The sequence below is a fragment of the Uloborus diversus genome, chromosome 2, assembly GCF_026930045.1.
Source record: "Uloborus diversus isolate 005 chromosome 2, Udiv.v.3.1, whole genome shotgun sequence".
Lineage (NCBI taxonomy): Eukaryota > Metazoa > Arthropoda > Arachnida > Araneae > Uloboridae > Uloborus > Uloborus diversus.
This window is the reverse complement of record NC_072732.1, coordinates 165,469,445-165,482,173: the sequence shown is the minus strand read 5'-3', so window position 1 is coordinate 165,482,173 and position 12,729 is coordinate 165,469,445. Positions and strand designations below refer to the sequence as shown.

The 12,729-nt window shown below is 33.3% G+C and overlaps 1 protein-coding gene across 1 annotated transcript in view; it reads right to left on the bottom strand.

Moving 5' to 3' along the window:
• LOC129216644 (voltage-dependent calcium channel subunit alpha-2/delta-3-like) overlaps window positions 1-12,729 on the bottom strand; it is a 476,626-nt gene that overhangs the window by 73,384 nt on the left and 390,513 nt on the right. Inside the window, exon 2 of the mRNA XM_054850861.1 lies at window positions 6,853-6,934. Within this exon, the coding sequence (XP_054706836.1) occupies window positions 6,853-6,934 (82 nt within the window). The remainder of the gene's footprint in view (window positions 1-6,852; window positions 6,935-12,729) is intronic.

The following is a 12,729-nucleotide window of genomic DNA, read 5'->3' as shown; positions in this document are numbered from 1 at the left end:
CCCTCACACCCTTGCTGTGTGTGATCAAGCAGTGTCATCCTGGGAGCCCCGCCATGAGTGCCAACACATGTGACTGAATAATGATATTAACGCAGTTTGGTGTCATGGGGACCGCAGGATGACCTGTCGTAGTGCTGTGGATCAATATTAGAAGTGACTATGTTTTGTACATGATTGCAACCCATAGAGGCATCCCAGCTGTGGGTGGGGTATGCCGCTGAAAAGCAAAAGCATTATTTGGTAGTTCACAACGTGTTCTCCATTACCTTACAAAAATGTTATTTTTGCAAAATTCAATCTGGATTCATCGCAATGAGAGCAATCAGGAACCATTCGGTTGCTAGCAAATCGATTTGAACTCAAACCTACTCCAAGTGTATGCGACCCTAATAAAGCCTGCTTTTTAGGAGCACACCACATCGACAGCTGTAGTGATGCTATGGGGTGCTATATTGTGTGTGGGACAGGATCACCTCTAACATTGACTCGTTGCACTATCACAACCTAATGGTATATTTTTGTCATGTGTTGAGACTTGTGTTCAATAGGGCAATGCACCGTCACACACAGCAGGGAGGGGGGGGGTTCCTCTCCCACATTATCACCTTTTCTGACCTGCGTGATGTCATGATTTGTCACAAATTGAGCATATCTGGAATGACTTGGCGGTAAATTGAACAATCTATGAGTTTGGATGAATTAGTAGTGCTTTACATTAACTGATAGGAATTGACCTATTACATCATATGAGACTAGTATACCTCAATGTTCGACTGTATAGTGTTGTACATTCAAGCTAGAGTTGATTCAACAGGGTACTTAAACCTCCATTCATTTGGGATTTTTCCAGTAAGAAATGTTCATTTTATTTTCATTTTGTAATCAATGTTGCCATCAAGTGTAAAATTTTGTATCATTCTGACTCCACCTTCTTGATGTCGCATTTTATGTAGACAGCAGTGTATATAACAATAACAATAATAAAAGCCACTGTTTAACCAATATTGGCTTAAAATCGGCATGCAATAATGGCTCAAGAGTGTGATTGCAATATTGGCCAATATTGTCAAAATGTATCCCCTCCGTGCTTCAGCCAATATTGTGAGCCACTATTTAGCCAATGTAACGCCAATATTGGCCTTAGATCGGCATGCAATAATGGTTCAAGATTGCAATAGCAATATTGGCCGATATTGTCAAAATGTATCCCCTCCGAGCTTCAGCCAATATTGTGAGCCACTATTTAGCCAACGTAACGCCAATATTGGCGTTAGATCGGCATGCAATAATGGCTCAAGATTGCAATAGCAATATTGGCCGATATTGTTAAAATGTATCCCCTACGAGCTTCAGCCAATATTGGGTGTAAATCGTACGCCAACATTCAGCCAACCAAGTACAATATTGCGCCAAGATTCAATGCTACTTGGGCGAATTGATTTTATTTAAACCGGACCCTTTGGACTTTACACAAACCTCTTTAGACAAACACAGTATCCAGAACACAGCATACAGCACCTGGCAGTGATTAAAATTTCGATGCCTGGATCTTGATTATATGCCTTGATCTTGAATTATATTTTTCGCAATTATATTTGCGATAGGAGCCATTTGTAGAAACAAGGAACTCAACGATGAGTAGGATACTATATCGAAATTCGTGATTGCGAAAAACAATAAGAATTTGAAGTCAAAACTCAAATAAATGCAAGGGGTTGGGTGTTAAATTTCCATTTTATTCTATTTCTTCTTCTATCGATCAGATTCTTTTCAAATGCTCAGGATAGTTTCACTCCATATTCAGCAACATCAAAAATTTGTAAAATTTTAAATAAAAACATATGTAATAAATGATATTTAAAAAAAAAGAAGTTCATTTTAGGGTTTGAAGAACAAGAGACCAGAGTAACCGATCAGTAAAAATTTAAGTCACACGTAATTTACGCCTTGTCATTAATTTCCCGGGTTAACCAGTATTTTATTCGTTTAACAGGCTTTACTGTTAAAATATGCAGTATGAATAAAATTGCAGAAATATGCAAGTTCGTGCCATTAAACGTTTTTATTTCTTATTTTATTTTCCAAGCATAAAGATGGTTTTTCAACTCTTAAGTTTTATAGTTGCTAATTCTGTGTTTTCAAAAGTTATAACTATGCATAAATTCCAGACTATGTTTTCCTTTAGAAATATTTCCCTTGCATTATGTGAGTGAGACATCCAGTTTTTATTTGGATACTGCAAACAAGTGTCCTCACGACAACTGTCACAATAATTATTAATAAGAGTAAGGCGTTTTTCTTAGTTATTATCAAACGGTAAATAAGAAGTAAAATAAAAATCGTGGATTATCAAAAGAAAATTGCAAACATTGGATTTCTCAAAAAACGTTAATTTTTCCAGAATAATTATTAAAAAAAAAAGATTCCACAAGTAATATGAATATTTATTAGGCAATGAGGGGGAAAAAGTATTCAGAGGGAAAATAAGAAGAAAATGAAGCAAAAGTATAATCGACTTAAAAACTTACTTTAAATACAACTACAAAAAAAAAAAAAAAACTTTTTTTTAATAAAAAAAGGAAAAATGGCGATTTGCTATATTAAAGGCTGTGGAAGTTAATGGGCCCAAAGTTATTAATAAACTAAAAGAGAAGTGCCAGTGAGAGTAGAACTTTTTAAAAAATTAAGTCCATTAGCTGGGAAAAAATAATATGATTTTAATACCGAAAGTGAAGGATCATTAAATAGGGTATCTCATAAAATATAAAATTGGGAATATTCTTTTTACTCTTTATCTTTCGTAGAAAGTATTTAAAATGGCGTGAGGAACCCATCAAAAATCGCTTACTAATGTGTGTTATGAATAAATACAAGGCTGGAAAGTGATGATGCATTAGTATGCATGAGAAAAATATCGTACTAACGCATACGTATTGGATTTACCATAAGTGGCTCACAAAGTCAAACATTTTAAGAATTAAAAAGCAAAAGTACCCTCAGGAAAAAGTCGCTTGACTTCATTTCGTTAATTAAAAATTTAGGTCAAAAAAAAAGAGGAAAAATAAAGGATGCAGGGTCGGGAAATGACAATGTGGAAAAATCAAGGATGCAGTTATATTAAATAAACCACTGGAAATCTGTAAGTACAAGTGGTTTATTTAATTTTCATACTATTATCTCCTTTATTTAATTGAGAGTAAAAAAAAATGGTTATTAGTTTTTCATTTACAAACAACGTTTAGTAAAAGATATTCTTCAAGCAACTTTTCCAATGGATGGAAAATAATTTCTCAAAAACCAATATAATAATGTAAGAACAAAAGGGGGAAAACCACATCACGCAATTAAAACAAACGAATGAATAATAGTAAAGAAAATAAGTAAAATAAATATTAAAAATAATGAAAATAAGTAAAGAAATTGATATGTGTGTAAAATAAAATAAATTCAACTAAAATGCACAAGTTGATAGTTAAAACCATTTTCAAATATTCTATTTTAGTATTTAGAGAATTTTGGAACTCATTTTGAGTAACGTCGGATTATCTCGGTAATAACCATTGCAATTACTGATAACATTCGAAGCGTATAAAGTACTGGAAACAACTTTGTTTCGATGCAAATATTTCATCCAATGTAGTACTGTTTCGGGATGATTTTTCTAAGCAAAATTTGAAAGTTTGCATTTGCTATGAAGAAGCTTGTAAAAATTAACAGACAGAGACGAAATTTCGTTCAAAAATAGAAAATGTCGAATTTTTCATTATATGTTTTTGTATTTGTACTTTTATTTATGAAAAACTACAACTGCTTTCTACTTCTTTTTTTTGTTACTTTTTGATTTTAAACGTATAAGTTTTTGTTAAATTCACAAAAATAAAAATTTTTGCAGAATAATATTAAATTAAGGATCATTTCATTTTAAAATTTAAGCATTCCAATATAAAACGGAGTGTAAAGAAAACTGACGTTTATTAAATTTTAAGAAAAGTAGAAAAATTATTTTTAAGCACATTTAAAATTCCTTAATTAAACCATTTATTTTCAACGGAACTGAAAATTTTATGAAGAGACTGCACCAACATTATCTTGAACTTTTGTTTACTAAATCAGTTTCTTTCTTTAAATCAGGGATGCCCACCTATAAGGAGGGGGGGGGGGAGCCATGGCGGAGACAGCGCCATTGAATTTTTTAGGGGGGATGGTTGTTTTTCTCATTTTTTCGGGCAGCTCTTGTTTTTTTTTCGGGGGGGGGGCTTTGTGATAGTTAGAGGGATGCGCTCTTGCTCTTAGGGGGGGGGGCATCCCTGTTTAAAGTATGACTTTTTTCTTTCGTTCTGTATTTTTGTTGTTTGCACGAGAAGCAAATGTATTCATCTTCCGTTAATAATTTAAAAAAAAAAAGACATATCGCATATTGAGAAGCTTTGTTTGGATGTTTTAATGTATTCATTAAGTTACTTTAAACATAGTTAACTTTGCCTGATTTTGTAATAGAGAAAGTAGTTTAAAGTACAATCTTATTACAAACAAAAAGTAGTTAACTTGTCCGTCACCAAAGTTGAGTAGTAAGCACTAGGTTCTAGTGTCTGGAACTTTTAAAGGAAATGTTTTTACTGTTCAACCACGGATTGTATGGAATTTTCAAACTTCCAGATAAGATGAATCTGTCTGAATGAGGGGGAAAAGAAAATTTGATGCCGGTATTCCGCTCATTTGAATGAGACTCTGCTTCTGCAAAAGCTGGCATCGCTAAAAAATAATAGATTCTTCCATTTCCGGCTGTAAAACGATGTTTGTCTTCCCATACAATACGTGATCAGATAGTAAATAGTTAAATAATGAACTTTAATGAAGTGAAAAAATGGAACTCAAAAAAAAAAAAAAAAAACATTATTGGGTACTGCAATTGTATATTAAAGTGCAAACGCGTGTTTAATGGCGTTCCATGCACAAGTGCCACCCGTGGCGGAAATTTGTGGCGTCACTCCACCCTCCTCCCCAGAAAAAAGGGGGAAAATGAATGAAAAGCATCAAGCTTCATCGAAAAGCATGTTTTTGTCTGAAGAGACAATAATAATAATAAAAAAAGCAAATGATTATTTTTTGCTCACGTGTGTGATGAACTTACTCTTAAAAATAAAGTACATATAATATTTGAAAATATAATTCAAAATGCATTGAAGAAACATTTCAGAATTGGAGTACATATGTTTTTATATTTCTCATAAACTCTTACAACCATTTTGGGTATCACGCCCCCGCCAGAAGGGTGTAAACCCGTATTGGTTCGTCCGTTGCCCCGCCCCCCCCCCTTCCAGTGACGCTACTGCGGGTGTTTCAGTGTTACAAGGAGGCTGAAATACGAATAAGCAAGTGAATTGTATGTGTTTTTATTATAATATTGTTATTACTATATTCATTTATCCCACGAAGCTCCGTATTTTAATTATAAAACTGATGGTGTATTTTATTAAGAAATACACCATCTTCATCCAAAGGAATAAAAACAAAGGCCTTCCTTTGTCTTCTCCAAACCAACGTAAAATATCCATACATTTTTATTTATTTATTTATTTTGCAAAACGTGTCAGAAGATTTGATTGCACTTAAAGATCTTATTTAATAACATCAAAAAATTCTGCTTCATCTAGACATTGATTTTCTACCAAAATTTCCTCACTGTCTTTATTATTCGCTATCGGACTCTGTTTGCGTAATTGTATGTTTTCGCGATCTGAAAACCAATATTGGATAATTGTTTGATGTTTTCCTTAGCTTCATACCATCATTTTTACTTTTCTGCAATTTTGATTTATCGGTATTTCTTATTTGACCTTGATAAGTTTTCTTGTTACTTATAGTTTTTAATTTTGTGTTTTAAATTTGCTTAGATACCAGAGTGTATTCTACATGTGGTGGCCAGTTTGTTTATTCAGTTTGTCAAGTTATGTCAAGTGACACGTGTTCAACAATCACGCTTGAAAAAAAAAAAAAAAAAAAAAAAAAATGCGGCAGATTCCGGAAAAATAACCAAAAAAGAAACATTTTAAATCTCCCGATTACAGGAAGAGCCTCAAATCCAGAATTTTATCTTTATCTTTACTAATAATAAAGCTGAAAGTCTGGATCTCTGTCAGGATCTCTGTGACGCGTATAGTGCCTAGACTGTTCGGCCGATTTTCATGAAATTTGTAGAATGGGGGTGTGCACCTCGAAGCGATTTTTTGAAAATTCGATTTTGTTCTTTTTATATTCTAATTTTAAGAACATTTTACCGAGCAAATTATCACAACGTGGACGAATAAATTACGAAATTATCATAAAGTGGAACCGTAACATGGGCAAACGAATGAATATAGCAAATTGGCGAGAAATTCATCATCCATTACTTGTAAACATACAGGCGAACCAAGTGATCTTTTAATTTTCTACTACGTGTAAAGCCGTGCGGGTACCACTAGTTTGTTTTGAGAAAAACAATGGCAATAGATCACTCTTCTCAGTTGAGATGAAGCACTGAATAATAATTTGAATGGAGGAAAGCCTTCGAAAAATAGGAGTTTTATGTTGAAATCTAAGTAGTATAACTAATTGTTTTTAATCGATATCTCCGCTAACTATTATAGGAGGATTATGTTAAATAGCCAAACACAAAGACGGGAAAATTACGAATCCATCAGTACCTGGTTCAATGGTCAGTTTACTAGCGTTCGGGAGAAGTACTCGGACATAGATAGATAGATACGTTGATAGGTTATATACGCTCAGTTTTAATTATGTCAGACATTTTGGTTGAAAGTGTGATTAAAGATAAAAACATCAGCAAAAGACGATGAAAAAATTACTTACATTTTTTATTGACTGTAGGCAAGTTGCTTGTATACTACCACCAATGATAGATTTTCCAAAACTAAGGGCCCAGTTATTTACTCTGAAAAATAAAGTACATCATGAATTTTTATAGAAACACAGATTAAATGTTACATCAGACTATACATATAAAAATCATTCGCAAGTATTTTTCTCAAGAAAATGTCACATTTATAAAATAAAATACACCTTTTTATTCATGGGTAGTTTTACATTAGTTTCATGTTATGTATGTACATTTCTCAAGTTTCATGTTAATTTTTGTTGCATGGTTTTTGCTCCTAACAAACTTTACCAGGTTTACAGAAACCTTAGCAACATGCAAGATAAACATAGTAAATAAGCTTGATATATATATATATATATATATATATATATATATATATATATATATATATGAGTATGATCGAGAAAAATCAAATATATCACAACGTTAAATCCCTCAAATATGCGAAGATTTTCTCACACATGTTTCGAGGTCACAAGGAATCCCTTTTTTTAATGTTGAATTTATGGATGAAAAGATATCCGACAAAAGATCGTATGTATCGAACCATTTTTGGATCGGCTAGTTTTCAACAAAAGTGATCGGAATACTGTTGTCGAATATTTTTTCACCCATAAACTCAACTTATTTGCATTGAAAAAGAGTTTCTTGTAACCCAGAAACACAGAAAGAAAGTTTGTGCGAGTTTGCGCTATAATATTCTCTTTTAATTTCCTTCGCAAAGGTATTTCTTCTAACTGATTGAGTGTTTTGAAAATACGGATATGACTAAATTTTTGATAAAAGGACAAACTTTCGTCACTGTCCACGGGGCGATTAAATGAAAAAAAAAAAAAAAAGGCCGTTTCAAAATCATTTGCCGATTTCCACCCGATTGTCACCTTAAAAAATAAATTAAGGGCCCCAAGAGTTCAAAAGGCATTATGGTAATTGCTAAAATCTTTCCCCCCCAGAATCAAGTTGCAGCCTCATTTATGAACAGATTAATAAAAATTGTATTACAATACAACCTCATTTATCCGGACTAACTAGGACCAAAGGCAATCCAGATAACCGAAAATCCAGATAATAAGAGTAATAAGCAAAAAATATTTTTAAATAAGGAGATTTATCTTTTGTTGCAGCAAAAGACAAAATTACATTTTTTGCTCAAATTTTGTAACAAAATTGCTTAGTGTCGTTTCTAGCAAATAGTTCCTCATCTGTCAGCTGCAGTGGTGTCGGACCGATGCTTCAAGTACGCCATGTTGTTTGGTAGATTAGTATTATACTTCATTGTACGTTTAATCAAAATAGAACCAAATATTTAGCGCATTTATGTGTCGGCTCTAGCTATCATAATTTAAAATTGTTGTTTTAGTAAAAATAACCTCTTTTATAACTGTACCAATTTGATCCAGATAAACCCATAGGCGTCGGAACCGGGGGAGCTAGGGGAGCTTGAGCTCCCCCTGGAATATTTCAAACCGGCCCAGCTCTCCCGAAAAATTCTAGCACTGCAGCTTATTGCCGTACATTGATTTCCTCAAACCTGACTTCAAAAATGTGATCTGCCTTTTCTAGGAATTTCGGAATTTCCACCCAATAAGCAACAAAAGCAGGGGACAGACGGAGTGGTCAGTGCACTTGAAATCACCTTCACCCTTTTTTTACTGTTAAAACATCTCTTGATTTAGAAATACGGAAAAGTGGGCTCTACCCCGCGGCCTGCGAAAATCAGTACCAGTACCAATATGGATTTGCTCCCCACCTTGAGCTCGTGTTTCGGTTTTCGAGAGCGGCATTGCAGTTCAGTTCATATTCTTATTAGTTTTGCATGCGGTTTTTTTGATCAATGCGGTGGCGAATCCAGAATTTTGTTCTGGGGGCGGCTGAGGTAGTTAAAATTCTTGCTGAGGTTTCCTTGTCATTACCAAAGTTTATCGATGTAAACGAAAGTGTTCTGTATCATTATCTGCTATCTAGGGGTGTTAATGACTAATGAATCTTTCTGAGTTACATTTGTAATTATCTAAAATTTGCTATTCAGTGTTAAAATTCTAAATTTTAAATGTATATTCAAAGTTTTTTCATTCGTTTAGACATATTTTTTATGCAATTTGAAGGCAAAATTTTCAATTCTTGTTAAGGATGCAAAACAATTACGCTGACAAGGTGATGTAAATGAAATAGAAGAAAGAAAAGCTGAAAGATGTTAAACAAAGAGTGAAAAACAGCGAGAAAGAAGACAAAATTTTAAGAATTGATATTAAACACGAAAATTAAAGAGAGAGAAAGAAAGAAAAACAAGTAGCTATTATATCTATACTTTTTTCTCCTTTCCTTCTTTCATTGAGTAAATGTAAAAATATTTGGAACAGGTAGGAAAATGTTCAGAAATTTGAAGGGAAATTTCGGAAAACTAACACTACTGTTACTATCGCAAACTTGTGTATCAACCTTAAGAAGAGCGAAAACAAATTAATTGATAAAGATAGAATGGATGTAGGCAATTATATATATATTTTTAACATTAAGATGCATAGACAGAGGGTGAAAGAATTTATTTCTGGTATGGGGGTGGCTGCAGCCTCATAGCGCGCCCCCTCCCTGGATTCGCCATTAGTCCAATGATCACAAACAGAGATAATAATGAGCCAGTTTGGCATTTAAATATGAATAACATGGAAGGTGCTCCAGACATGACTGAAAAAAGATTACTAAGGTTGTTTGAACTTGTTCAAATAATCTTGAACTTGTTCAAATAATTTCAACTTTCCAAAAACTTACAGCGACTCCCAAAAGTATTCCTACACTTACGATTTTCAATGAAATACACCATTATCGATTCGTTAAAATTAATATTTTGGAACGGGTATTTAATTATAAGATCTATGATTTATTTTTTAACAAAACTACATGAAAATTGTTAATAACATAATAAAACTTGATTTTTAAGAAACCAAAAATCAAAAAGTGCCAGAAACTTAATCTCACAAAAGTCTTCGTACACTTTGAAAAAATGTCAAAAAACTAGTAAATAATCTAACTTTTTACTAAGTTATTATTTTGTAGAATATCATGCAGTATCAGCAACAGCTTTTAAATGTCTGGGAATAGATTTCATTGTTTTTTTTTTCTTTTCTTTTCTTTTCTTTCTTTCTTTCTTTTTTTTTTTTTTTTTGAACAATTTCTGAGTAAGTGTTCAGCCGCACTTCGAGTCTTACTGTTTCTAATTCGTTTTCCGTTTCAATAGTGTATTTTCGTAATATATCCACCAGATATCTCCAAATATGTTCTATTAAGTTTAAATCTTGCGATTGAGGAGATATTTCTAAGCTTAATGACAATATTTGAGGCACCAAACGCAAACGTGTGCTTCTTATCGTTATCTTGATTAAAAAAAACGAAGTTGTTTCCGATTGCCAAATTTTGGGCTAATAATTTAAAATTGTTTTTAAAAATATTTCACTGAACAGCATGATTCATCGAAAAATTTCAAACTTTCAAGTCCTGCACCCTCACACAAGACCACCTTCACCGTTCTGATTAACTGATCCCAACTAAGTTCTTTAGATTTAATTTCTCTTTTTTTTTCTATTTACAATTATGCAACAATTTAACCCAAAATGTTGAATTTATTTTTATTTTTAAGTAAGACGTTGTTCCAAAATGTTTTGAGCTTATTTATCATTGATTTTACGGCGGAAAACGTAAGCTTTCTGTTTTTCGCACGAACAAGAAAATTTCTGCAGGAAGAGGTCCCATTTAATCCAGGTAATCAGAGAACTTCGCGAATAATTTTAGGGGGAAATTAAACGAAAATGTTTCATTCCATTCTGCAGAAAATTTTTCATCGCTGAAAGGTGTATTTTTAACTGTAAATCTCCAATCACGCTTTGTTCACTTTGCATTTGACATTTTCTTACCTAGTTTTCGATCTGATTCTTGTCTTTAAAGCATTTTATCAAGCACTTCACTATAGAATGGTATAAATTAACTAATTTAGAGATATTTCAAACCAATTTACGGCTACTGAGAGAGAAAAAACATCAAATTTCGAATTGTTTTTTTGGTTTATGCGCATAGCTGCCATTTTAAAATAATGAGCAGAATATTAGGGCATAAATAAACAAAAAATTAAAGCCAAATGACTTTACAGTGTGTCATCACAATGCAAAAATAATAAAAAAACAACTTATGATAATTTTAATGATGAATTTATTCGAAAATATTTCAGTGTGCGATGACTTTTGTGGCGTATTTTTTTCTCTGACCCTTCGTCTTTTGACAAATTTCAAAAATAAAATCTGGCAATATTTTGAAAAAAACTACTGGGTTTTATTCAGAATGGCATAGGAATGGTGTGAAAAAAAAAGGACTTCATATTCGAATTCAGTTTCGCGTTATTTTGATTTTACTACAAAATTTCAAGGTGTACGAACACTTTTGGGAGCCACTGTATCTCATTTTAAGTTATCAGACCCCTCAGATTATACTTTACGAAGTTACAGTTATTCTTGTTTTCTGAGCAATCACGATTGCTTATTGCTTTCATTTGACTGTTTTGATGTGCTATCATTTTATTTTCCCGCCAGCACCCTCTGTAGCACCACCGTCGACCGGCCTCACGATGCTGCTCCTCTAGCGAAAACCATCTCCAGGTAGCGTCAATATCTTACCCTTACACGTATACATACACGCACGTACAAACAAACACATACACACATATACATACAACTACACATACACACATATACATACAACTACACATATACACAAACACATACACACACACGCATACATACGGACATATACACACACAACTACCCACACACTCATGCCTGCCACAGACACAAACACATATGCCTACACACACATACACACTCCTCCCCCCAACCACAAACACTCATACACACAACTACCCACACACTCATGCCTGTACACGGACACATATTCCTACATACACATACACATTCCCCCCCCCTACCACAAACACTCATACACACAACTACCCACACTCATACCTGCACACAGACACAAACACACACGCCTACATACACACACACACTCGTGATTGCGAAAAACATAATTTGAATTCCAGATGTCAAAATTCAAATTAATTTTTTTTTTTTTTTGTTTTGCTTTCTCAAAATTACGATTTTTTCATCACTTACAGATATATTTTTATGCCAAAATTGTTACCTTTCATCTATTATTGCAAAAAAAAAAAAAAAAAAGCCAACAATATTTTATAGTTTCTATCTAAGGCTCAAAGACTTTAAACTAAAAATTTATCTGAACAATATAATATATAGTGAACAATTCATTTTAACACATATCCAACGTTCTGTTTTTCCGCCCTCCTGTTTCATCTATTCCCCTTTTTCTAGTTCTCAAAACATAAGAAAGTCTTCTAAATGCTACGCTGTCGAAGCCTCCCCTTTCCTCCAAAATTATTACAGAGCGCCTCAAATTTTATTTTCAAGGCTCAATTCCCTGAAAATTTCCGGAAGAGAGTCCTTTGAATGCCTTGCCCTCCAATAACATGGGAGATTATGTAATATTCCGTTTTTGGGACTTCAATTTCAAAAAAATTGCTGGACCCCTAACGCCAACAAATATGATCCACAGTCGCGTTTTTCAGCAACTACAATTTTGAAAAAATTAAGAAGAAGAAACCTCTGAAGCGATTCTGATTACATCATTGAAAAACGCTCTCTATTAGGATTTCAATTTTGAAAAATTTCCAGAGTAGAGCCCTAGTACAGCCTTTTCCCCTGCCATCATTGAAGGTTGTCTACAATTACGTTTTTAGGACTTCCAATTCGAAATATTAGGACGGAGATGTAAATCGTTCGAAAAATCGA